We start from the raw sequence: 26,012 nt of genomic DNA on the forward strand, positions 1-26,012 counted from the left end.
ACAGTAAATAAAGATGAGAAGAGCTGATTTAGAAGGTCTCCCATTTTCTATGGTTCTACACAGAGATTACTACACTGATCCTTAAGCAGACCCACTCTCCATATCTCCCCCTTGCTCTTAGTTTACTTATAAACAGAATCTAAAATTTTTTAATCTTATTTGCCAGGGAAATCTATTGGCCACTTTTTGCCCTCCCAGTTTCCTTCTGGTCTACTTTTACTTTCAGCCTTTCAAGGAATTTGCTTGATCCCATCTTCCAATACCTGACTTGTGGCTCTTTTTTTTTTCCTGACCAGCATCTTAATATCTGTAGTCAGATGAGGTTCCCTAATCCTCCCAGACTTGCTCTTCACTCTAACAGGAACATGCTGGCCATGAACTTCTCTAGTCACACTTTTCAAAGCTTCCCACTTACCAGGCGCATGTTTACATGAACATAGCCTCTTCCAGTGAACTTTTGAGATTTAATGACGTTATCAAAATTAGCTTTCCACTAATTTAGTATTTAAAGTTGAGGACCAGTCCTGTCCTTTTCTCTATGGTTATTTTGAAACAAATAAAATTATACTCGCTGCCAAAAGTTATGCCCCAAATAAGATAGAAGAATGTTAATTATAGAAGGAAAACACTCATGCAATTTTTATTTACAATTATACATTTGGAAGAAATTTGGATCAACACTCCTGTTTTTTTTTAAATTTTCTTCTCATCTAGTAATTGCCCAGATTGCTGGCCCTCAATGAGTTTTGGCAGATAGCTAACTGACTGGTTTCTGCTGGTAAATTCTGGAATGGCGCTTAATTTCACATTGTATCCTGCCTGTTACAGCTGGTAATATCTTTAGAAATGCGGAATATCCAAGACTTTTATTTTCCCCTTTTAAACTTCCTTTCCGTAATAGAGATGGTGAAAGGCCATCAACATGAAACATGAATTCTATTTCTCTCCATTTCAGCACCTACAGCTTACTTGTTGATGAATAAATAATTTAGTCATGAGCTATCCCTCGATTTATTTGCTGTTTGAAGTGGCAGTTTCAGTAAACACATACCCTTGAACACCAAGGATAAATATATTTTCATTGATTAAGTACAAGGGGCATTAAACACTCTAGTCATTTAGAAGTTGAGGTTGATGTTAACATGTCCACAACTGCAATGATCAATTCTGCACATTATACTTGTAAATTTTTATAATAGCAGAGAAACTCTGACACATATTTTGCCTTATTACTTTTGCCCACCTACCTAGTCTCATTAAATCCCCTTCTCCATTCTTGCCTCACTGGTCCAATTTCTGATTGATTCTCATGGGTGGTTAATTACGGCTTTTCCATAAGCTCTCCATTTGAAAATCTTTGCAGAGAAGGCATCCTTGTTCCCAAATCATTACTTCTTCCCTAACTTCATTGTTGTTCCCCCAGTTTCATGCCTTTGACTTCTGAAATATTCTGATGCAGGCACACCAGCTGTATGTAGCTTAGACAGGCTGTTACAATAATGTTGCTGATCGTGGTGATTTTTTTTCCCCTCCCAATATTCCTTAGTCCCTTTGTGGAAAAAATAAATAAATCTTGGCTTGTTAAATTATTGCTTGTTCGCTGTTTATCACAGAATCTATCTGTAGAACATCCTTAACACTGGCATCATCTGCGGTTTCCACATGTATACCAATAACATTAAGCTCCAGCTATGCCAACCTGATGAATTCCCTTTTGCTGTTAGAAATCAAATTAAGTTCAAAGTCAAATTTATCATCATTCAATCATACACAAGGTGCAAACACAGTACATACAGACACCGATCAAGTGCACTGGACAGGCAAGCAAGATATGCAGACAGATCAGGCATGTATATTAGAAGGAAGCATGGGGGTGGTATAATTTGATGAAGGATATCAGGTAAGGCAAACTCGACTTTGTGTTGCATCCCTAAGGAGAGGCACAGGAGCAGATGGGACAAGGTATTCATATGCATAGAAGTTCTCTGAGGGGGAGAAGAGAAACTTCCCTCCTACCTCCGTTAAACTTTACCCCTCACCTCAAAAGCTTTGCCCTGTACGATTTGCCATTTCCATCCTCAGGAAGGGGGGAAACAACTTCCATAATTTGATTATGTTTTATCATTTTAAATACTCGGTACTTAACATGGTCTGGACATTACGGCAAAGAAGCAAAACAGAGATGTTCTCCTTGGGGGAGGAGAAATCGAGGGAGGTTTGATAGAGGTGTATAAATTGACGGGTTTACATATGCTGACCTAGATAAGTGTTACCATCAGTTTGTGGCACGAGGACTGCAGGCCACACATTTAAGGTTTTGTACACAAGGGAAAATCAGGAAGGACTTGTTTGTTCAACAGTTGGAATAATAGAATATGCTGTGAAGATGATCAACAATGTTGAAAGGAAATTGGATCAGCATCAGAGGCAACTAAGCTTGTAGGTTGTTGATAGAACAGGGACTATGAGTGGCTCTGCAAAGAACCAGTATGGACTTGATGGTTTCCTTCCACACTGTTACGATTCTGTAACTAATGAAAATGTCAATGCAAATATAAAACTACCTTTGTATCTTCGGAGTAATTTTCAAAAGAGAAGTAATGCATGGAAGCAATTTCACTGTGTGTTCTGGGATGTTTGAAAGAAAGCCAATTTGAAGTGGAGGTGGGTCCTGCATAACATTAACTGCCATTAAGAAATCGGCCTAGTTGTAGGTGTTTGTTAAATGAAGATATGGAATTGGCCTTTAGTTGGCCCGTCTGCAGACTGACCAATCTGAGCAGAAGTGTGTTATTTTTCTGCACAGGGCATCAGCTTGTGTTTAATGATGATTCGTATCTGTCCACCTGTTCTTGATTTCCTAAGACACAGAGGACAATTGTAGCACCTGGAATCATCTCTTCTATGCTGTTTAATGTTACATAAAACCATTTACAACATTTTAAACGTTTGCATATTAATCTGTTTGAAGGCTGCCAAGCCACAGATATTTCTGCAATGCACTCCCTACCATAAGAACATATGCATTCATGTTGTGATGGGAAATGCTAAACACATCAAGTATAATTAAGTGTTGATGTGTGTTAATAGTGGCATAATAATGAGAACTAAACTGCAGATGAAAATGGCTACTTGCAATTTGTTTCTGGAGTAGGAAGAATAACGTATAAATTTGTTGTTCCTTATTGTACCTTGTGACACATCAGGCAGCATTTCTGTCATTTCCGTAGCACTTAACTTTTTACGAGGCTGAGTTACTAGCTCGACACTCGACACAGCACGGATGGAAAGTGTGCAAGGAGCCGGCTAGATTCAAACTCAGGACCATTTACTTTGAAGTCTGGTGCTGATGCCACCAGCCAGCACAATGTATAAATTTACTGGCAGTGGCATGCAACAGTTTGGGCACCCCTGATCAAAATTTCTGTTACTGTGAATAGTTAAGTGAGTAGAAGATGAACTGATCTCCAAAAGTCATAAAGTTAAAGATGAAACATTCTTTTCAACATTTTAAGCAAGATCAGTGTATTATTTTGTTTTGTACAATTTTAGAGTGGGGGAAAAAAACAGAAAGGAACACCATGCAAAAGTTTGGGCACCCCAAGAGATTTGAGCTCTCAGATAACTTTTACCAAGGTCTCAGACCTTAATTAGCTTGTTAGGGCTATGGCTTGTTCACAGTCATCATTAGGAAAGGCCAGGTGATGCAAATATCAAAGCTTTACAAATACTCTGACTCCTCCAACCTTGTCCCAACAATCAGCAGCCGTGGGCTCCTCTAAGCAGCTGCCTAGCACTCTGAAAATTAAAATAAATGATGCCCACAAAGCAGTAGAAGGCTATAAGATGGCAAAGCCTTTTCAGGTAACCGTTTCCTCACTTCGTAATGTAATTAAGAAATGACAGTTATCAGGAACGGTGGAGGTCAAGTTGAGGTCTGGAAGACCAAGAAAACTTTCCGAGAGAACTGCTCGTAGGATTGGTAGAAAGGCAAATCAAAACCCCCGTTTGACTGCAAAAGTCCTTCAGGAAGATTTAACAGACTCTGGAGTGGTGGTGCACTGTTCTACTGTGCAGCGACACCTGCACAAATATGACCTTCATGGAAGGGTCATGAGGACCTTTCCATGAAAGTCCAATATGCAGTATATTTCTTGCATCCTCACCACAAAATTCAGCATCAGAAGTTTGCAAAGGAACATCTAAATAAACCTGATACATTTTGGAAACAAGTCCTGTGGACTGATGAAGTTAAAATAGAACTTTTTGGCTGCAATGAGCAAAGGTATGTTTGGAGAAAAAAGGGTGCAGAATTTCATGAAAAGAACACCTCTCCAACTGTTAAGCACGGGGGTGGGTTGATCATGCTTTGGGCTTGTGTTGCAGCCAGTGGCATGGGGAACATTTCACTGGTAGAGAGAAGAATGAATTCAATTAAATACCAGCAAATTCTGGAAGCAAACATCACACCGTCTGTAAAAAAAAAAAGCTGAAGATGAAAAGAGGATGGCTTCTACAACAGTATAATGATCCTAAACACACCTCAAAATCCACAATGGACTACCTCAGGAGGCGCAAGCTGAAGGTTTTGCCATAGCCCTCATAGTCCCCCAACCTAAACATCATCGGAAATCTGTGGATAGACCTCAAAAGAGCAGTGCATGCAAAACGGCCCAAGAATCTCACAGAACTAGAAGCCTTCTGCAAGGAAGAATGGGTGAAAATCCCCCAAACAAGAATTGAAAGACTCTTAGCTGGCTGCAGAAAGAGTTTATAAGCTGTGATACTTGCCAAAGGGGGTATTACTAAGTACTGACAATGCAGGGTGTCCAAACTTTTGCTTCGGGCCCTTTTCCTTTTTTGTTATTTTGAAACTGTAAAAGATGGAAATAAAAAAAAGTAATCTTGCTTAAAATATTAAAGAAATGTGGCATCTTTAACTTTATGCCTTTTGGAAATCAGGTCATCTTTTACTCGTTTAGCTATTCACGGTAACAGAAATTTTGACCAGGGTGCCCAAACTTCTGCATGCCGCTGTATGTCACTTCCTGCTGTAGTATTTGGCTTTGGGGAGGGGGTGGTTGGAATACTCTTTGAATATGTGGTCAACTATGCGGCACCATGATAGCATAGTGGCTAGCATGACGCCATTACAGCTTGGTAAGGAATCCTCCTTGTGGACACGGGGGTTTCCTTGGAGTGCTAGTTTCCTCCCACAGTTCAAAAATGTACTGGTTGGGGTGGCATGATAGCATAGTGGTTAGCACATTTCTTTACAGTACCAGCGACCTGGTTTCAATTCCCACCTCTGCCTGTAAGGAGTTTGTACGTTCTCCCCGTGACTGCTTGGGTTTCTTCCGGGTGCTCTGGTTTCCTCCCACAGTTCAAAGATGTACCGGTTGGTAGGTTAATTGGTCATTGTAAATTGTCCTATGATCAGGCAAGGATTCAATTGGGGGATCGCTGGGTGGCAGAGCTTGAAGGGCCAGAAGGACCTACTTTGCACTGTATCTCAGTAATAATTAATTGGCCATTGTGAATTGTCCTGTGATTAGGTGAGGTTTAAATAGGTGGACGCTGGGAGGTGCAGTTTATTGGGCTAAAAAGGGTTGTACTGCATGGTAGCTCCAAATAAAAAATTTCTGGAATGCCTTTCCGTGCTTATTCGTTAAAACGTTTGTGGGCGCGAAGGATTTCCAGACAAAATTTGGATGTATCACTTTGGCTTTACTGTCTTGCAGAATAATAGAATTGTAGACGTGTTAGATTTACACCCTACATTTTAAGTAGTTCCTTTCCTTATTAACTTTGACTTTGTCTTGCTCACTGTGTGGAGAAGATGAGTGGAGAGGCACAATGAATATTTATGAGACTCCAGGAAAGAAATGTAAATTTGTAAAGGAATGAGTGTGTTAAGTAATTTATAAATTGTCGGCAGTAAGAAGTCTGAAAGCTGCCAAGGAGCTGGTTTAATTGTTTAAATATCATTGGCATGTGTTGTGCAATTTGTTGTTTCGTGGCTGCAATACAGTGCAAGACAAAACTACTGTAAGTTACAATTTTAAAAAGTGCAAAGAATAGTGAATTAGTGTTCATGAGTTCATGGACTGTTCAGAAATCTGGTGGCAGAGGAGAAGAACCTGTTTCTAAAATGTTGAATGTGGGGTTTCAGGTTCCTGTACTCCAGAACGGTAATAATGAGAAGAGGTCCCAGGTGTGAAGGTTCTTAATGATGGATACGACCTTCATGAGACGCTGTCCTTTGAAGATGTTTTTGATAGTGGGAAGGGCTGTGCCTGTGATGGAGCTGGTTGGGTTTACAACCTCTGCAGGTTCCTTAAATCTTATGCATTGGTGACCCAAACCAAGCAGTGATATAACCACTCAGAATGCTCTCCACGGTACATCTGTATAAATTTGTGAATCCTTGGTGACATAACGTATACCAAATAATGAGGTTATATGCTCTGGAATTAATTCTGTCCTTCCCACTCTTACCCATCATCTTGTGTTCTTTAATCTGTTTCTCCGTTATTGTATGTCTTTCAACATAGTTGCCTTATTGTCTTGAGACCTGATTGATGAAGGGTCTGAGCCTGAAATGTCAACTTTTTCCCCTCTTCATGGGTGCAGTCCGACCTGCTGAGTTCTTCCTGGATTTTCAGAATCAGGTTTATTATCACTGGCATGTGTTGTGAAACTTGTTAACTTAGCAGCAGCAGTTCAATGCAATACAGAATATAGAAGAAAAAAAAGTAAAAATAAATGAGTAAATCAATTATGGTATATGTATACTGAATAGATTAAAAATTGTGCAAAAATAGAAATAATATATATTTAAAAAGTGAGGTAGGTGTCATGGGTTCAATGTCAATTTAGGAATTAAATTTTGTTTTCTATACTCCAGCATCCTTTTATGGGAAACATTTCCAACTGAGTTGCCAGTGCTGATATCTAATTCTGAGCTTTTGAGATTATGACTTGGATATTGCCTTTATGTTGGGAGCAGTATAGAGCCATAATGTGCACTTAATGAGAAACTATTGTCAGCTAACACTTCAACAGAGCTTCTGCGTGGATTTCAGCTAGGAGAAGCACGTGTGATACAAAAGCAACATAAATAAGAAATTTGCATTGTTCTTTAAAATACTTTGGAGCTGGTTACTGCACCGCCTTTGCTAGTACAGTACTCGGCTATCAAGCATTTGCTTTTAGGGATTATGAAAATTTAATGTTCCCTGCCGAGTTCAGGCTCTGCAAAGCATTTTCCACACAAGCAAGAAATGAAAATATGAAACTACTATGAATTGTATGCTGTTTCTTTTTGGCAAATATCCATTGTTTGAGTGATTGTCAATGGGGTTGTTTATAACAGTGTCATTATAGGGCACAGTTTCTAATTGAGACCAACTGTACGTTCATTTTGCACACAGGGAATGCTCTATCCATACAGCTAAAGTAATTTCTGCACTCTATCTCATAATACTTATTATTATCCTTAATGCAGGAGCATTCATTTGTCGAATTCTAGCTAAGATAACTGGCACTTAGACATATTTACTATAGATTCAATGTGATTCCAGGGGGATGTTCACCCACTCCAAATCCAGCCCCCTTGAAGTATTGCACTGGTATGGCCAAAACTGGATATAGAAGCATTCTATATTAAGTGCTCTTCCTTGCGCTTCTAAGTTTTTAAGTGTTAAAATGTCATTATTTTACAATTTGAAAGGAGCTGTTGTATTTTGTTTGTCTATGTTCTTCCTCGCTCTAGCATGCGCCCCTCTATATAGCACATGGAGGGGTGGTAGGGCATGAGAGAGGGGGGGGGTGGGTAGGGTGCATGCGTGACAGGGAGGTGGGTAGGGCGCGCATGCGAGAGAGGGGTGGAGGTGGGTAGGGTGCGTTCCCCTTCCTGCTTCCTCTGTTTCTGTTGTATGTTGTCAGGGCTTAATGATTTACTTGGGGTCAAACGTGCCATATTTTACCATCTGGATCAATGATGTAGGAAGGGAATATTTATAAAGGCTGTCAGAACATGTGGCTCAAATTGTGGTATCTTTGGAACCTGGTTTCTGCCATGAATGAAGAAAAAGATCTTTTGATCAGGAGGGTCGTGGGTGGTGGTGTGGAGCTGGGAGAGAACAGTGGCAAGAGAAGAAAACAATTGCGGTACAATAATCAACACGAGCTGAACTGTACTCGTGAGGTAATTATGTTTTAATGAACTTCAGCAGGCAGGTTATTCTGTCATTCCACTCATTACTTTTCCTGCCACCAGCTTCTCCAGTTATTTCGTGCTTTCCAAAAAAATAGATTCAATTTATTTTGAGACATTTTTTCTATGTCTAATGTTTCCAGTTGAAAAGTTGAACATGAGATACAATATACTGATAACTTTGTCATTTGTTTTAATCTATTGAATTAAAAAAAATTATCATCTTGGAGCTTTGTTAAAGTTAACTATTTCAAAAGCTTTCATGGCAATACAGCACCTATGAAAAGTATTTGCCCCTGCCTCTGGAAGGTTTCATGTTTTATTGTTTTACAGCACTGAATCACAGTGAATTTGATTTGGCTTTTTTTGACACTGATCAACAGGAAAAAAACTCTTTTGTGTATAAGTGAAAGCAGGCCTCAACAAAGTGATTTAAATTAATTACAAGTATAAAACAGACAATAATTGATTATATAAGTATTCACCTCATTTTTAATATGGCACACCAAATCATCACTTTTGCAGCCAGTCAGCTTTAGAAGTCATGTTAGTTGAATGGAGATCTCTGTTGTGTAGTCAAGGTGTTTCAATTGTCTGTAGTAAAAATACATTTGTATCTGGAAGCTCCAACTGCTTGTGAGTCAGTATCCTGGCACAAACTACACCATGAAAACAAAAGAACATTCCAAGCAACTCCACAAAAAGGTTATTGGAAAGTACAAGTCAAGAGATGGATACAAGAAAATTTCCAAGTCACTGAATAGCCCTTGGAGTACTGTTAAGTCAATCATCAAGAAGTGGAAAGAATATGGCACAGCTGTAAATCTGCCTAGAGCAGGCCATCCTCAAATACTGCGTCACGTGCAAGAAGGGGACTAATGAGGGAAGCCAGCAAGCGACCTCTGATAACTCTGGAGTGGCTGAGATGCGAAAGACTGCACATACGGCAACTGTTGCCTGGGTGCTTCACCGGTCACTGCTTTATGGGAGAGTGGCAAAGAGAAGGCCACTGTGGGGGAAAAAAACACATGAAATCTCAGCTAGAGTTTGCCAGAAGGCATGTGGGAGACTCTGAAGTCAGCTGGAAGAAGATTCTATGGTCTGATGAAACCAAAATTGAGCTTTTTGGCCATCAGACTAAACACTATGTTTGGTGTAAGCCAAACACTGCACATGCAAAACACACCATCTCTACTGTGAAGCACGGTGGTGGCTGCATCATGCTGTGGGGATGTTTCATGCTGCAGGCCCTGGAAGGCTTGTGAAGGTAGAGGGTAAAATGAATGCAGCAAAATACAGGGAACACAGGAATGGCTTAAAACAACAAAGTTAACGTCCTGGAGTGGCCAAGTCAGAGTCCAGACCTCAATCCTGTTGAGAATTTGTGGCTGGACTTGAAAAGGGCTGTTCAATCTGACAGAGCTTGGGCACTTTTGTAAAGAAGAATGGGGAAGAAATGCAGTGTCCAGGTGTGTAAAGCTGTTACAAACCTATCCACACATACTCAAGGTTGTAATTGTTGCCAAAAGTGACTAAATACTAAAAGTCTACTAAATACTGACTGGAAGTGGATGACTAATTGTACATTCAATTATTTTGTGTTTCATAATTGTAATAAATTTAGACCAGTTTGTAGAAATTTGTTTTCACTTTGATACAGAAGAGTATTTTCTGTTGATCAATGTCAAAAAAAAGCCAAATTAAATCCACTGTGATTTGATGTTGTAAAACAATAAAACATGAAAAATTCCAAGGAGGGGTTGAATACTGTAGATCAGAATGAGTGGCCCGAATAAAATCTTTAAGTCAGACTAATTAGAATGAGACTTTGTACACAATTCCCTTTGCAACAGCTGTACTTTGTGTTTATACTGAACTCCTAAAGATAATTACCTGTTAAGTGTTTTGGCATACAATTATCTTTAACCTTCATTGAAAATCATCATTGATATTACAAGTGTTAGTAATACACGGTGGGAAATTATGAGGTGCAAAAGACTGTAGTGTGAGATTAACAGTATTACCAATAATTTTGTACAATCTAGTTGATGCCATTAAATTAGCCAATGGTTATATTGTTAAGATGCTGTTTCCTAATATCACATGTCGCAGAGAAAGTTTGGTTGTTTCTATGAATTTTCAGAGGAAGGAACAGCTTGTTTTTTTGTGTTACAGATGGAAGCCTTGAATAAGATGAAAGCTATCAATAATCTAGTTAAAATAAGTTCCATGAAGGTGGCAAAGAATAAATTAAAGGATGTGATGCATACCTGCTTAAAACAGCCTGTATACAAGGAAGCATTATCTGACTTTAAGTCACCACTGGATCCTAATGTTATCCTTTCAGAGCTGAAGTAAGTTTGTTCATTTTTTCTGCATAAGAGTTTGGAAAAAATACTGTAGTTGTAATTGTTCCAATTGCACACTGACCTAACTAGAATGCCACGAGCTTGTAAACTTGATTCAAACTGTGGGAGTCCGTCAGCTCCCACGGATAAACGTGTCATGAATGCAAAGTGTAGGTTGACTTGTGCAGTAGAAGATTGTCGAGAGAAATTATGGGCATAAATTTTCAATGACTCATGGGGTAAATAGAACCTGCTTACTTTGCTGAGCTATTCAGACCAAAAAAATAGCAGACTGAGTCATCTGATCACAGCCTCGGCAGTAATTCAGGATTTAATTTGATGTCAGCTTTCAAGTGTAGAAATGTAATTAGTGATCTTACACTAATAGCGTTCAACTTCAATGTAAAACAAAGGTTAAAAGTTCAGGAAAAAATTTTTAAAAATGAAGCTTAAAAAGTATTTTACTGAAAATTTGTAATAAAACGTAAGCAAGGAGATCAATCCACACATTTAAATTAAGTTTTCATAACTAGTGATACATTGCTGCTGAAAACCATTAAAATCCAAACTTTTTTTACCATTGGTAAATATGATTCTATTAAGTAGCTATCCTTGCTATGGCAAGTAAGAGTATAATAATAGTTCAATTAGACTCAATCTCAGACTTAGTTTTTGCTAGTTGAATTGATCTTGCTAGAGCTAGACAAGCAGGCTTCACACGTTGTATTCTGTCTGTTATTATTGAAGTGGAATAACAGCAGTAAATCTAAATACATAATTATTTTTGAATAAAATTAAGCCCAATACTGTAAAATCAGCAAATGGCAAAGAATTTGGTCATTAGTAGTATGAAGCGATTTGACATTTTAACAATATTCTGTTTTTTGCATTAATATGATCCTCCTTGACTTTAATAGCATAGAAAGATGCAAGTTCATGGATTCCAAAATGAAGCCTCTTTGGATTCTATATAACAGTGAGATAGTGGGAGGAGAGCCGGTGGGGATTATCTTCAAAAATGGTGATGGTAAGCCTTCTTAATCTAATACCTAGTGTTGTTATAACAGTTTTTGCAATGATAACATATATATGTGAAGATCATTGCAGGTGAAATAACATGTTTAATGTGATACTAAAACATGATGAGAAGGGATGTTGGGAAAAAATAAACAGAATTGGGTTAAGAACAAAGTTTAATCAGTTCTTCGGCATGTTTCCCTTTCTGTTCGGAAATAATGCCCTGTTGTGCATTGGAGAACAGGTTTAAGTGTGATTTATACTAGTGTTTAGGATTTACAAAATATCATTAGTAACAGTACTCTGAACATGTGCAGTGGGATAAATTTGTATCACAATGTCAGCATATACTGTATCTTCCTGTTCTTTTGTGGGTGAAGGTGCCTTAGGATTCTTGATGTAGTGTGTAGTATAAACTTAGTATCAGGCACATATCTATAATAGTTTGATTATCGTCTCAAACTTTGATCTTAGTTTGTGACCATACTTCTGTAATAAGTTAACAGCATCATGACTTCCAAGCTTACCAGTCTGGATTGTTGACCTAGAATGGAAAAGGTACATTTGAGCAGTACAGCTGGATATAATAGAGGCCATTTGGCTTTGTTTTAACATTGTTAAGATTAATGTTTGCTTCAAAAGCAGAAGGAAAGTAAAATCCTATTGGATCTGTTGTTAATGAACTGCAGCAGTGACCTCTTCTGGTCAGAGCCCAAATCCTTTTTCACGTAAGTAACAGTGTGAAGAATGAGTTGGTTGCTCAGTTGTCTGTTAAACAAAACTGATTTGACTGGTTAGCCTTTATCAAGAGGACAAGAGTAAAACAAAGACGTTTGTAGATAGATGCAGTATGGTGCCTTTCCCATTAACCAAAATTACTTTACAGCCACTTGAGTGCTGGAAGTGCAGTCAGCCTTGTGATGGAAACTGCAGCAACAAATTTGTGCACAGCAAGCTGCCACAACCAGTACTGTGACAGTCAGTGAATACTTATTTAAGACATACTGAGTTGGAGATAGCCATTAGTCACGATAGGGGAGAGAAATCACTCCTTTGCTCTTCAGAACAGAGCAGTGGAAGCTTTTGCTTCCACCTGAGAACACAGGCTAGGCCAAGTTTAAGGTTTCATCCAAAAGACAGCAAACTCTCATTTTTTTCACAGTTGTATAAGCTCAGATTTTTGTGCACAGGTCCCTGGATATCAGCATAAAAATTTGTGACAAAGTAAAAGGAAGCTTAATAATTTGCAGTATCTCACGATGAACCCAATATCTTGTTGTAAAGAGTGGAAGGTTTTTAAGTTTAGAGCTGTGCAGGTACTGGTCACACCTTTACAGATACTGTGTTGCACATTTGCAGATAGTGTGACAGTTGTGCTGAGTTTATTGTTTATGTCTTTAGATTTCTAAATAAATTGCTCTGGTGTTATTAAAGTCTCTCTTCTGATTTTTGGGTGCGCCCACCCACCAAGATGGCTGCATAGAAACATAGAAAACCTATGGCTGCAGATCCAAGATCTGGCACCATTACTATGGCTGAATAATAGAATGGAAAAGCATAGTGTTATTTGGCCAGTGACACCGCCATTGTTCTTGCAAAACAAAACAGTTGGTTCGAAGGTATGGCTTCCAAAGCATGTTGGTGAGAATTGAGCACAATATTCCAGTTGAGGCCAAATTAGTGTTGATTAAATTTAATATAAACTTTCTGATTATTATTTAACCTAGGAATCGATTGCTTAGCTCCCTGTTCCACTTCTTTTCTCTTCAATTTATGTACCTGTTCAAGATTGCATAGTGATCATTCCTTGGCAAATAGTGTCTATTAGAATCAAACCAGGTGTTTTTTCCTGCATTGTTCAGGTGAGTACGGCCATAATCAGAAGTGCATCGTTATTCACAACAGCATCTAGCTTTACCAACGTGCCACTGATAACCATACCGAACAGCCTTTGGACAGCTGGGATTGTTACTCTTTATCACGAAAGGGACATTCTGCTGACATACAGAGAATGCTGCAGGACAGCGTCACAACTCACTGAAAGATGTCAGAAAAGCTCCAAGTACTCAGACTGTGATCAAAGCAACAGAGAATGCTTTCTCCAAAACGTAACTGCTGATTCACTGGGAGCCTTGGTGGTGATACTGTTAGCAGCCTTTCCTGCAGCAGTCACACCATGTGACTTGCCTCTGCACAGTCAGAAAGTGATACGCCCTGCAGGTGTAGAGTGCTTGCAGGTTCAGAACAGATTATAACAACAAAAATACCCAGTAGTGCTGAACTTTAACATTCTATATTCTCATCAGTTTCACAATCTTACAAGGGTCTCAGCATCCTCACACTAATGGCCCCTTTGAATCTGCCTGCTTGCTGGGAATCTACTTCCTATGTGTACGCCCTTGACGACCCATCAGAGGTTCTTAGCATCCGTGGGTGGATTTCCTACTAGTACCTGAGATCAGTTAGAAGAACAGTGCAATAATTGACAGCAGGACATGTGTGAACATGCTGCCCAAGTAAGTCATGATGGAAGTGTCTTTGTGGGGAGCATGAGGAGTGGGGGCATCAATGTCTTGGAGCTGTGCAGATTGTGGCTGGTTCTTGCATTCTGGTGACCAGAGGCTTGGTGGCTCTTTGGCCCATGGTCTTTGTTTTCAGGAATAAGTGCAGCATTCCCGTGGCATCTCTTGTGCACTGCCCACCCTCTTGTCCCTCACTGTCTTCACCAAACTGGAGTTAATGAAGACCATTGTGCAAGTCCTTCATCATGATCTCTTTGGATGCCTGACCTCTGTGTGGGATAGGCACACAGTTGCAGTTTGTAACGCTTAGTGGGAGTGCAAGTATAGTTGATGGATCCTCAGTTCCACCTGATGCTATCGAAGCCAATTCTCCCAGGGTTTTCTAATGACATCTCCAATGGATTTCCTGGCAACTCTGACCACAACCCCCACCACTTAACTTATTCCTCAGCGGCAGAAACAGAATATCCATGCTGTGACTTTCCTGAATAGGTGACCCACATTCTTCACCTCCAATCATGTTTCCTCCTTCATCCCTGAGAGGTCCTACCCATTCCTTGGTTATCCTTTTGCTCTTGATGTATGTATAGAATGCCTCATGATTCTCTTTAATCCTACTTGCCACAAACTTTTTGTGGCCCTTCCTGGTTTTCTAATTCCATTACTGAGTTCTGGCTTTATAATTTTCAAGGGCTCTGTTTGATTTTAGCTTCCTAGACCTCACATAGATTCCTTTATCTTTACTAAATTCACCACCTCCCTTGATATCCAAGTACTAGGAATCTCAGAAATATGTCCATAAGTGAAAGAGTTATTTTCAATGTGTAACTCAAAGCTGATGGAATGTTTTATTGTAGAACCAGAACTGTCAAACACAAGTCTGCAGAAGTTCTGAGGGGGTTTCATGGTGCATTGGTCAGACCACACTCAGAGAATAGCTCTGATCACCATTCCACAGAAGATATGCATATGTTGGAAGGGATACAGAGAAAAGAAACAACACAAGGACATGAACTATGAGGAAAGATTATAGAAATCTGAGACCTGCAGTAGAGTGGTTGAGGGAGGAGGGGAACTCATCTAGTTAACTTCAAAGTGAACCAGTGAAGAAGAAACAGAAGACTTAAATGGAAACTGGTGAAAACCAAGTTAAAACATTTAAACAGGAAGCAGTTCACTGTGACATGGTGCATATTTGAAAACTGCTTGAAGTGTCTGAGTTCATGTCATATGTTATTTGCAGAGTAGATTTGTGTTTTCTCCCCATCCACTTTCAATGCTGTTTCATCTCTCACATCAACTTTCCTCTGCCTGCACTTTTATCCCCTCATCCCTCCATTCCCTTCTCTTCTCCACCCTTGCCTCTCCTGTCTGGCTGCCCTTTCAGGGGGTAAAAAAACTAACTGTAATCAGTTATACAGCACAAAAGCAGTCCCTTCATATCACTGTGTCCAGTACAGTCCATTATTAAGGCTGAAATTTTGGAGTACTTGGAAGTGCATGATAAAAATACGTTGAAGTCAGCTTGATTTTGTTAGGGAAGATCTTGACTGAAAATACCTGTTAGAGGTCTTTGAGGAGGTAACAAGCATATTAGTGTCAGTACATGTTATTTACTTGGATTTTCAGAAAGCCTTTGACAAGGTGCCTCATATGAGGCTGCAAAACAAGATTAGAGCCCGTGGTGTTAAAGGCAGAGTATTAGCATGTATTGAAGGTCACCAGGATGGCAAAGGCAAAGAGTAAGGATATAGAGAACCTTTTCAGGATGGCTGTAGGTAACTAGTGAAGATCTGCAGGTTTGGTACCACAACAGTTCACTTTATACATCAGTGATCTGGATGAAAGAACTGATGGCATAGTGCTAAGTTTGCAGATGATACAGAGGGACGTGGTCAGACTGATAATGTTGTGAGATCAGGGGGTCTGCCTTCTCCCTTCCGCATCCACAATCCATCTTCTGCCCCTTTTCCTCATTTCCCAGTTCTCCTACTTCGGTCATTTTCCGTGATGGTATTTGCACCTGAGCCAAGTACAGTACCACACTCTAACCCAAAGGATCACATAACAGGAGGTTAGTTTAGAAATGTGTAATCGGGGGAGTTCTAGATTAAATGGCTCAGACAGATACAGGCATTGACATGATGGAAGGACAGAAAGCCAGTGTCGAAGGAGGGCAGATCTTGGATGGTTGTAATGGTGGAAGAGATTACAGGTTGGATGGAGCAAGACTGTGGATGGATTTATAAAAACAAGCAGGTTAAACTTTTAAAATAAAGATGCTTGTATATCAACCATATCATTCTGTAAGCACAACAGGGGCAAATAAGTATTACATTTGTACATTGGAGATTACTTTGCCCTAACCTGCAAATGTAAATTCACCACTTTGAGCTCAGTGAATGAATGTAGACAGTAAATCCAGTAAGCATCCACTGTAAATGGGACAGCTTTCATACTTTGACTTCTGTGGAAAGACAATATGGAAAACAGAAAATGTCTAGAACATGGAATACAAGGGTTAATAAGCAGTGTTTTAAATGTAAAGATGGTACTGTAAAAAAATCAAAAGTCTAGCAGTTCGTACTACATTTTGTCAGAATTGCTTCAAAACTTCAAAGGTTCCTACCTCAGGGTTCGGGCTTTACAATTCCTCATAATTGATTGTTTATTCTAATTCTAAGTCTGCCGTCAAGGCAGGATTTTGGAATGTGTTCAAAGCAGTTCAATGTTTTTATTTTTGAAAGAATATTTAAAGATATCACTCTCTTAAATATCTTAATTCTACTTTAATTGAACACATTTAAAATGGAAGAAAGCACAGTTTCATAAGTTGAATATGCTTGAAATGCCTGACAGAGCTTGTACAAGTTTGTATATATGAACAAGATGGACCATTTAGCCTGTAAGAACTTGTAGGAGTGATCAGAGATTCATATTCTTAACACAGCTATAGATCAGGGCCTGCATTTTAAGGTGATATTTCAGCCAAATTAACCAATGTGAACATTTCTTTCCATTCTCAAGCCAAGTTCAAGTGAGGGATCTTAAACTGCTAGATCATTCCCATGTGTATAGTTCTGAAAAACTGAGAGAAAGTTAGTGTTCAGGATTTACCACACTTATATAAAAGGTGTGGATACCAAACAGCAAGTCAAGCATGGATAAACTTCAATATCATGGCTTCTGATGATCTCATGACAGTTACAAGCCATTATCAGTGGTTCCCATTCTAAGGCACTAATAAGTAATGTTGCAGCTTTATTTTTACACTTCAAATATGTTAGCTGCACAAATAAAAAACAAAAGAAATGCCTAATTGGGTGTGTTTCAAGAAAATGAAATGCATACTCACTTGCTTGGTTGGTGGCATCCGTTACCTAGATTGTAAAAGTACACTAACATGAGGTTGGACAGCATTTGTTCACGAATGTTAATTATGTGTTTCTGTCTGTCTTCCCTCTCTTTTCTCTCCTCCCTCTCCCAGCCCTGCCATTTACTTGTGGTTTTGTTTTTGTCTTATTTAATGGGGGTGGGCGATTAGCTGGAATTAATTGGCTGAACAGGCGACAATGCTGTAAGACATATATATTTTTAAAAAATCATATAACTGAATTAATATGTTTGGCTCTCTATTTTGGGAGTAGAATGGAGGTGAAAGAAATAACCATTAGTTTGTCTGCACATTTTTGGCTTCCTTATCACCACCCACTTCCCCAGGAAAAACTTTGTAATCACTGTTGATAATTTTTTATACTAACACCATGTGAAGCAATTTGTCAGTGGATTTGCTGTGGTCACAGTGACATGATGTGCAGAACCTTAAGATCTAGAATCCAGGAATGGAACCAAAACTCTGTGTGGCCTTAGAAACTATATTTTGAAGTCTGAGGAAGCAGGGTTGAACCAGTGTAAAGACACTTTATTTCAACAGATTTGCTGTTGAGGAAGAGAGGGTTGGATCAAAAAAATTGCTATAAATCTTTAACATAAATCTCAGTTTAACCAAGCTTGTAGATCTAAGTTTGAAGTTTTATAGTGAGTACTGGCAATATCTTGTATATCACGAAAGAAAGATGAATATCTTGCTTGATCCAAGTGGCACAGTATTGTCAATGTACCCCTTTCGTAACTTGTATAAATTACTTATCTAGACCCTGCCTTGGTGAAGTGAACAAGAAGAAATTTCCTGAAAAAAAAAGGAACAGAGCAGAGTCACATTAAATCTGCTTTGCTTATATTAAAGAAATGCTTGATTATTTCTTGGGTAAGGACAACTGCCAAACCTTAGTTAGCTCAACCAAAGTTCCTGGTCGGTATTCAAAGACAAAATGTAGCACATGTTAGAAATATGATTACTTCATCTGTTCATTCATTCAGCATTATGAAATATGGGGCAGTGGTTGGAAACTATGATGACACTGTTACAGCCAGTGGAGAAGAGACACTGGAAAAGCCTAACCCCACACTGGATTATTTAATGGAAATATTGAGAATGGAATTAGAACACTCAAGTTGTTCAAAACCACTGAAATGCAGAGCTTTGGAAGTGTGGCCTTCAACAACCATGTTATGCTTCTCAGAAGTTGGTGAAAATTGTGCTGCTGCAGACTCATTACCAGACTGGGCTTAAGATTGTAGATCAGTCACCAATTTGGTCAGCCATCAAATTTTATCAAGAAAGTCACCTAAGTTTCCTGCAGACGTCGCTGTCGGGTAGTAAGTAACTTAAGAGTGGCTTAAAAAATGGTCAGAGTATTCAAAGGGCTACATGTTACCCTAACTTTAATTACCTGATTATAGAAGAATGTTATAAGAATTTTAATTCTTGAGTGATGTATGAAATATATGAATGATGTATAAAAGATTGCCTGAAATACAGATACTTACAAGGTTTTATTGAGTGAACCAGTTCCCCAATGAATCTATGAGAAAAATGCACAATTTACCCTTATTGATGAGCAGAAATGCATGTTTGGGATGACAACCAGTACCTCCAAAGACTCTTCCCTCATTTCAGTTAATAAATGATAAGTGATTTAAGGTTTTGAATCCATCTTGCTTATTCTGTAATTGATTCTAGACTTAAATTGATGCCTTGAAGTGCAGTAGCTCTTGAAAATGGAGTTTACAGCTTGTTTTTCTTAACATTTCCACTGGCAAAATCCCAGCTTTCATTTTTAAAGTCCAACAGACCAGTCATAAAATTTAAGAACCGTCTGATTCAGTCATGAAAGTTTCTAAAGGACAAGTTCAGTGAAATTGAGAAAATAGAAAAGTACTGGTATATACATCAGTGTTCAGAGTGAGTGAATTTTAGAGGCTAAATGCTCATCTCACAAATCTCTGGACTGGACTGCATTCAGGGATTTATCTTTGGACCCGAATGAATATGCCACAACAGTCACTAACTTCATCAGGACCTGTGTGGATGAGTATATGTACAGGAGGTTCACAGTCTGCTGAGGGCAGGATGTGTGGCTCTCAGGACAGTCAATTCAGAACTACAAGAAGTCCAGAAATGACATATGCAAAGCTATTGTGAGAGTGAAAAGGCAGTTCTGAGTGAAGTAGAGACAATGAATACACGACAGCTCTGACAGGGTTAGCAAGCCATAGCTTCCTATAAAGCAAAATCTAACAGTGTCAATGGCACTGGCACTTAACACCCAATGAGCTCAATGCTTTGAAAGGAAGAACAGAACTTCACTTGGTGAATCCCCAACTTGGAGGCTGATGTCAGAAAAGTCTTGAAGAGAGTGCATAATCGCAATGTTTTCTTACCCCAATACCTGGCCGGGTACTGAGAAGCTGTGCCAACCAACCGACTGGAATGTTCAAGGACCTCTTCAAACTCTCACTGCTGAGGTTCCCACCTGCTTCAAAGGGGGCAGCAATCATACAGGTGCCCGAGAAGAGCAGGTTGAGGAGTCTCAATAACTATCACCCTGTAGCGCTCAAATCTACTGCAATGGAGTGCTTTGAGAGGTTACAGCTGGAATTAACTCTTGTCTGAGCAAGAACCTGGACTCCCTGCAATTCGCCAGCCATTGCAACAGGTCTACAGCAGACTCAATCTAATTGGCTGTTCAACTTGTTTTGGAGAACCTGGACAGCTGCAAGACAGATGTAAGGTTACTGTTTGTCAATTACAGCTTGGTGTTTAACGCAAGCATTCCCTCAGCATTAATAATCAAGCTTGAAAACTTGGGCATCTGTACCTCTGCCTGCAACGGGATCCTTCACTTCCTCACTGGGAAGCCTCCGTCTCTGTGAATCAGAAATAACATCTCTCTTTGCTGACGATCAGTACAGGCACTCCTTAAGAATGCATGCTTAGCCCACTGCTCTACTCTCTCTACAACCATGACTGTATGACTAAGCACAACTCAAATACCGTCTGTAATTTTGCAGATAGCAGTACTATTGTTGGTAAAATATCAGGTGGTGATGAGGAGACATATCCAAGAGAAATGGGTAGGCTTGATTGAGTGGTGTTGCATCAGCTAGCAGTCAATATCTACAAGACCAAGGAATTGATTGTGGGCTTCGGACAGTGGAAGTTGGACGAATACTCACCAGGGTTCATTAATGGAAAAGATGAGCAGCTAAGATGCTGGGTGTCACCATCTCGTCAGATCTGTCTTGCACCCAAAACATCTATGCAGTCATGAAGAAGTCTTGCTTAACTTCATTAGGAATTTGAGGAGATATGGTATGTCTCCACATGCTCTTGAAAACTTTTATATTATTGTAATCGAGAACATTCTGACGGGTTGTGTCACAGCCTGGTACTGAGGCTCCGATGCACAGAGTCACACAAGGCTGTAGAGTCAGCCAGCTCCGTCGTGATCACAACTCTCCCCACCATTGAGGGTATCTTCAAGAGGCTGTTCCTCAGGAAGGTGATATCTATATAACCATGGGCCGCCATCATCCAGGATTAACTCTGTTCTTGTTATTACCATCAGGGTGGAGGAACAGGAGGCTGAAGACTTGTATTCAAGGACTTATGAACAGCTTCTTGCCCTCCCCCCATCAGGTTTCTGAATGGTCAATGAACCCTTGAGTATGACCTCATTATTCCACTTCTTTTGCACTATTTTATTTAGTTTGTACTTTTATGTATATACACTGCATTGCTGCTGCAAAACAATAAATTTAATGTCATATAAGGCAGTAATAACAATAAATCTTGACATAACATATTGTCACTCAACATTCATGATTTTGCTGTTATTATTGGAGCATGTTGAGGCAGTAATAGGATATGCTTGTTTATAATCAAGGTTACCTGTAGTTCATATGACCATGCTGTAAAACAGAAATTAAAAGTTTATAGTGCCATGCATTTTACACAGAGAATTTTGAAAAATCATAGCAGTCCATAAACCTTTGTTATTTCATTCCTTGCGTTTTCAGACTTGCGACAAGACATGCTGGCTCTGCAAATTCTGCACTTGATGGACATGCTCTGGAAGGAGGCAGGCTTAGACCTCAGGTAGGCCTCCCACAGTTTACTTCCTTCAGCTGCCTTTCAACTGGCATAACTTTACAAACCAGACTGTGACAGTGTGTGCATTAACGTTTCTAGTTATTCCATCTGAAAATTTGAAGCATATTGAAAGGAAAACACTGAGCGGAAAAAGGAGACAGATTAGGCCTTAAGGCACAGTTAGCTTAGAAGAGTGCATATGGGTTCATTATGTGGGATCTTGGTCTTTGATGTGTTCACTGAGTTGGAGCGTACTTTTTTTCTGAAGTGATGTTACAGCTAGTACGCTAGCGCATTCTTCCAGAATTTAATCCATCCACAACAAAGCAGTCTTAACTATTGCTGATTTCATTTTTTTTTCCTGAGTGGTGAAATAATTAAAAAGCAATAGAATAACGACTTAAAAGTTTTTTAAAAGTTATACGGTTCATATATCATTTTGGCTCTAAAGCCTGTTTGTGGTCTGAAATGTAGGCTTTAGAGACAATGAAGAATAGGCCTGTGTAATGCAAAAGACAAATTTGGATGCATCTTGTGTTACAAATTTCAGTAATACGTACTACGTAATAGCACTGCAAAGGGAAACATCAGTAAATCATTTTAAAATCCACTTAAAGGAAGGAAAAAAGACATCATATTGGCAAGAATTACTTGTAGATCTGTCAGTCATTTATACCAAATCTACAAAAATTCATCAATCAAGTTGTTGATAAAAAGGAGCAGGATGAGATGGACTACACCCCGAAGACATGTCCTCATCTTGACTCCTGTCAAGCTGCCTTTCTAACCAGGATGTTTTTTCCCCTTGTGTCAACCTCATTGACCTCTGCGTCCGAATATCCTTTCATCACAGTTTGCTTTTAGAGGGGGAGTGGTTGGAGGTGTGCCCAGTAAGGAGGACAAGTTAAAATTCTCTGGAATGGTACCAATGTACCCTTTGAACCTATTGTACATATGGGGTTCAAATGTTACAGAATGATAAGCTGAGCAGCATTTCCCTCTTTCAATATCACAGGCAGTAATTGGCAAAATAGCTTTATTAATTTTACTTATCCACTCCCCAATCTCCCACAACAAAATGGACTATTTCTGGAACAGGGTGATTTTGTTTGTTGTCCTTAATGATTTTATAGTTTACTCTTGAGTGCAGTTTAATTCCAGGCAATTATTTTAGAATATGTATAACTCTTTCCTGAAAGAGGCTGTAGAACAAGGAAATGAGAGCAGTAAAGTGAATCTGGAGTATTGTTTTTATCAACTAATGCAAATTCCCAATTCAGTTTTGAGCAATTTACTACAAAATGTGTAGAAAATGTACTCCACAGCATTGATCTTTTAAAATCCATTAACATGCACATCAATTAAGACAGACACTCGGGTTTTAAGGCACTCTAGCTATTGTTATTTTGCCTTCATTTCAGACACCAGCAATATATTTCCTTTCTAAGCAGACATGTTAAACTTGTTAAAACATCAGGAGCTGTATGTAAACTGTGTTGAGCAAATAAGTATTTGAAAATCCACATTTTAATTGTTTTTGCTTTGCTCTAAACTGGAAGAAGCCGCAAAAGTATTTCTGCCAGAATATCTAGAGGAAAAAGTAGACAATCTCTTCAGCATCTGGAATCGGTCGACTTTCTTGGCCCTACTGAGATTTGTAATTCTGAATGACTGTGTGGAAACAATATAGCACCATCTGCTGGTCTTCTGTGGAAATCTACCAAAATTCTGAATTTAGCCAAATTCCAGAGAAAATATTTTTTTATTAATGAGTTTTTTATATGAGAACATCTGCATAGAAGCAAATCAAGAAGCACCATGCATGTTTGAAGATGACGGTGATTCTTTGGGTTTAAAGCACAGCTTCGTCACAGTTGTTTGCTAATATCTCTTCTTCCGTTTACTTGTTGTTTCTGTACTACACAGTAAACTTGCCTGCTGTTTCATTGCCAGGAGACATTTATTAAACAGGGTCTCTTCGTCAGTGAAAATACGCTGGTGAGAATCCCACAGCAATTGCCTGTGTGGGATATGCATGTCCTCCCTGTGACTGCACGAGATTTCTCTGGTTGCCCCAGTTTTCTCCCTCATCACAAAGATATGCGGGTTGATAGTTTAATTGACCACTGTGAATTGACCCCATTGTGTAGTCAAACAGTGGAATCTGAGGAGAATTGATGAGAAATTAGAGAAAATATAAAATGTGAAATGGTGTGGAATTAGCATAAATGGTGCTTGATAATTGACGTGCAGTGAACTGAAAGGCCTGTTTCTGTGCTATATCTCTGATTTGGAGATAAAATGGCCTCCCCTTATCATCATCATTATAGCCTTTGTGTGTTCCTTTTTCAGAGTTATACCTTATGGCTGCCTAGCAACAGGAGACAAATCTGGTATTATCCAAGTTGTTTCTGCTGCAGAAACAATAGCCAATATCCAGCTAAATAACAGTAATGTTGCTGCTACTGCAGCCTTCAACAAAGATGCTTTGCTGAACTGGCTGAAAGAGAAGAATTCACCGTAAGTTTTCATTCTTTGCTTGATGTATCCAAAGAACCTTTAGAACTTTTGTATATGCGAATTTTCCCTCTTTTCTTCATACTAATTTGCACCTTCCCTCCCATATAAAGGTCCTTGCTGGGGAATTTCCTGAAAATTATAGTTGCAATGTTTGAGCTCACCCTGATTTCTCCACAACTTACAAGTCTGGATTTGAGTTACTGTTCAGGGACTGTTGAGATTACTGTCCCGTGGGCTGTCCTTATCTAAATTCCATGCAGGTGCAAGCCAACTGGGTATTAGATTGCATCAAAGTTGCATGAAAACCCACCTGGTTTTCACTTTCCCATCCTGCTGAGTGGCAAGAAGGCCATGTTTGGGAGAGATAAAGATTTATTTTAAAGGATAAGAATTTGAAATGCTGCTGGTGTCCTAATGGTACTAGGTATCCTTGTATATGCATTAGTGAAGCTGTACAGTAAGACTTCAGCAGAATACTGAATGGCATAGCACATTTTCATATGAGGAGAGGTTAATCAGTTGATGTCTTTTATTCTAGAGTTAAATGATTGAGGGGAAATTTCATTGAAAAATCTTGTGCAAGACATTAGTGAGGCTACATTTGGAGTATTGTGTTTAGTTTTGTTCACCATGCAATAAAAGCAATGTCAATAAGCTGGAACAAATGCAAAAATGATTTACAAGAATGTTGGGGCTGGGTTACAGAGAGAGGTTGGGTAAATTAGGTCTCTATTTCTTGGAGCATACAGTGAGGGGTGATCTTGTAGATGTGTATAAGATCATGAGGGGCATAGATAGGGTAAATGCGCTCAGTCTTTTTCCCAGGATTGGGGAATCAAAAACTAGAAGACTTAGGTTTAAGGTGAGAGCGAAGGTATTTAATGGGAATCTGAAGGGCCTTTTCCCACACAGAAGATGATGGGTATGTGGAATGAGTTGCCTTAGGAAGAGGCTGAGGCCGGTACGTTAACAATATTTAAAAGATATTAGGACAAGTTCATTTAAAGGAAAAGCTTAGAGGGATATGTGCATCTGGTTGTCATGGACCAGTTGGGACAAAGGGCCACCTTCTGTGCTGTATTTCTCTGTTGTGGGGTTTGGTAGGATAAATGGAGGGATGGTGTTTCTTTTTTTGTTTTTTTTTAATTATTTAGTTTTAATCTATAATTTTTTATACATTCATAAGTACACATTGAGATAATATAAAAAGTAATAAGGCACTTAAATAGATAATTATGTGCAATTGTAATTCCACCCTATTAGACTAAGCAATGACAATAATTGTTAAGAAAAATAGTAATAATAGTGGATTAATAATAATTCCATGTATCTCTTCTGAACCATTACTTCTGGTCCAAAATATTATATGTAACCCTATGTAACTACCATTGTAGGATTTTATATCCTAACTCGTTCATGTTTGCTTCTACCCCCAAGCATAATTCTCCAATCCCTATGTACTTATTTACTTAATTTTTCCATATTTTTCCCCTTTCCCAAATCTTTTCCTTTACTTGTGTTAATTCCCTATTTTCAAAAAAAAACAGTAAACAATTGAACCAAGGGTGCTTACATTAGCAATATCACTGTGTTGATGAGAAAAGCAGTATAAATCATTAGGAGAATCAACCAGAGTCTGCTCGCTTTGGAGTTATAAATTCAATCCATTTATTCCAAATTTGATTAAATTTTTTTTTGATTTCTCAAAGAGTAGGTCATCTTTTCCATTTTAAATATTTCCAAAATAATTTCATGCCAATTTTCTAATGTAGGTGATATTGGATTTAGCCACTTTCTGGTGATTGATTTCTTACTTGCCGCTAAGAGGACCTGTTGCAACTTTATGTCTTTCTTCTGATCCGAAAACAATACATTTTCCAAGTAGAGCGACT

The 26,012-nt window shown here is 38.9% G+C and overlaps 1 protein-coding gene across 2 annotated transcripts in view; it reads left to right on the forward strand.

The window, feature by feature from the left end:
* Nucleotides 1–26,012, forward strand: part of pik3cb (phosphatidylinositol-4,5-bisphosphate 3-kinase, catalytic subunit beta) — a 175,673-nt gene that overhangs the window by 138,633 nt on the left and 11,028 nt on the right. For both annotated transcript variants that reach the window (XM_073040918.1, XM_073040919.1), the window contains exons 16-19: nt 10,394–10,572; nt 11,484–11,593; nt 21,528–21,606; nt 23,953–24,120. In XM_073040918.1, the coding sequence (XP_072897019.1) occupies nt 10,394–10,572; nt 11,484–11,593; nt 21,528–21,606; nt 23,953–24,120 (536 nt within the window). The remainder of the gene's footprint in view (nt 1–10,393; nt 10,573–11,483; nt 11,594–21,527; nt 21,607–23,952; nt 24,121–26,012) is intronic.

This window comes from Hemitrygon akajei, chromosome 3 (assembly GCF_048418815.1).
Source record: "Hemitrygon akajei chromosome 3, sHemAka1.3, whole genome shotgun sequence".
In the NCBI taxonomy this organism is placed as follows: Eukaryota; Metazoa; Chordata; class Chondrichthyes; order Myliobatiformes; family Dasyatidae; genus Hemitrygon; species Hemitrygon akajei.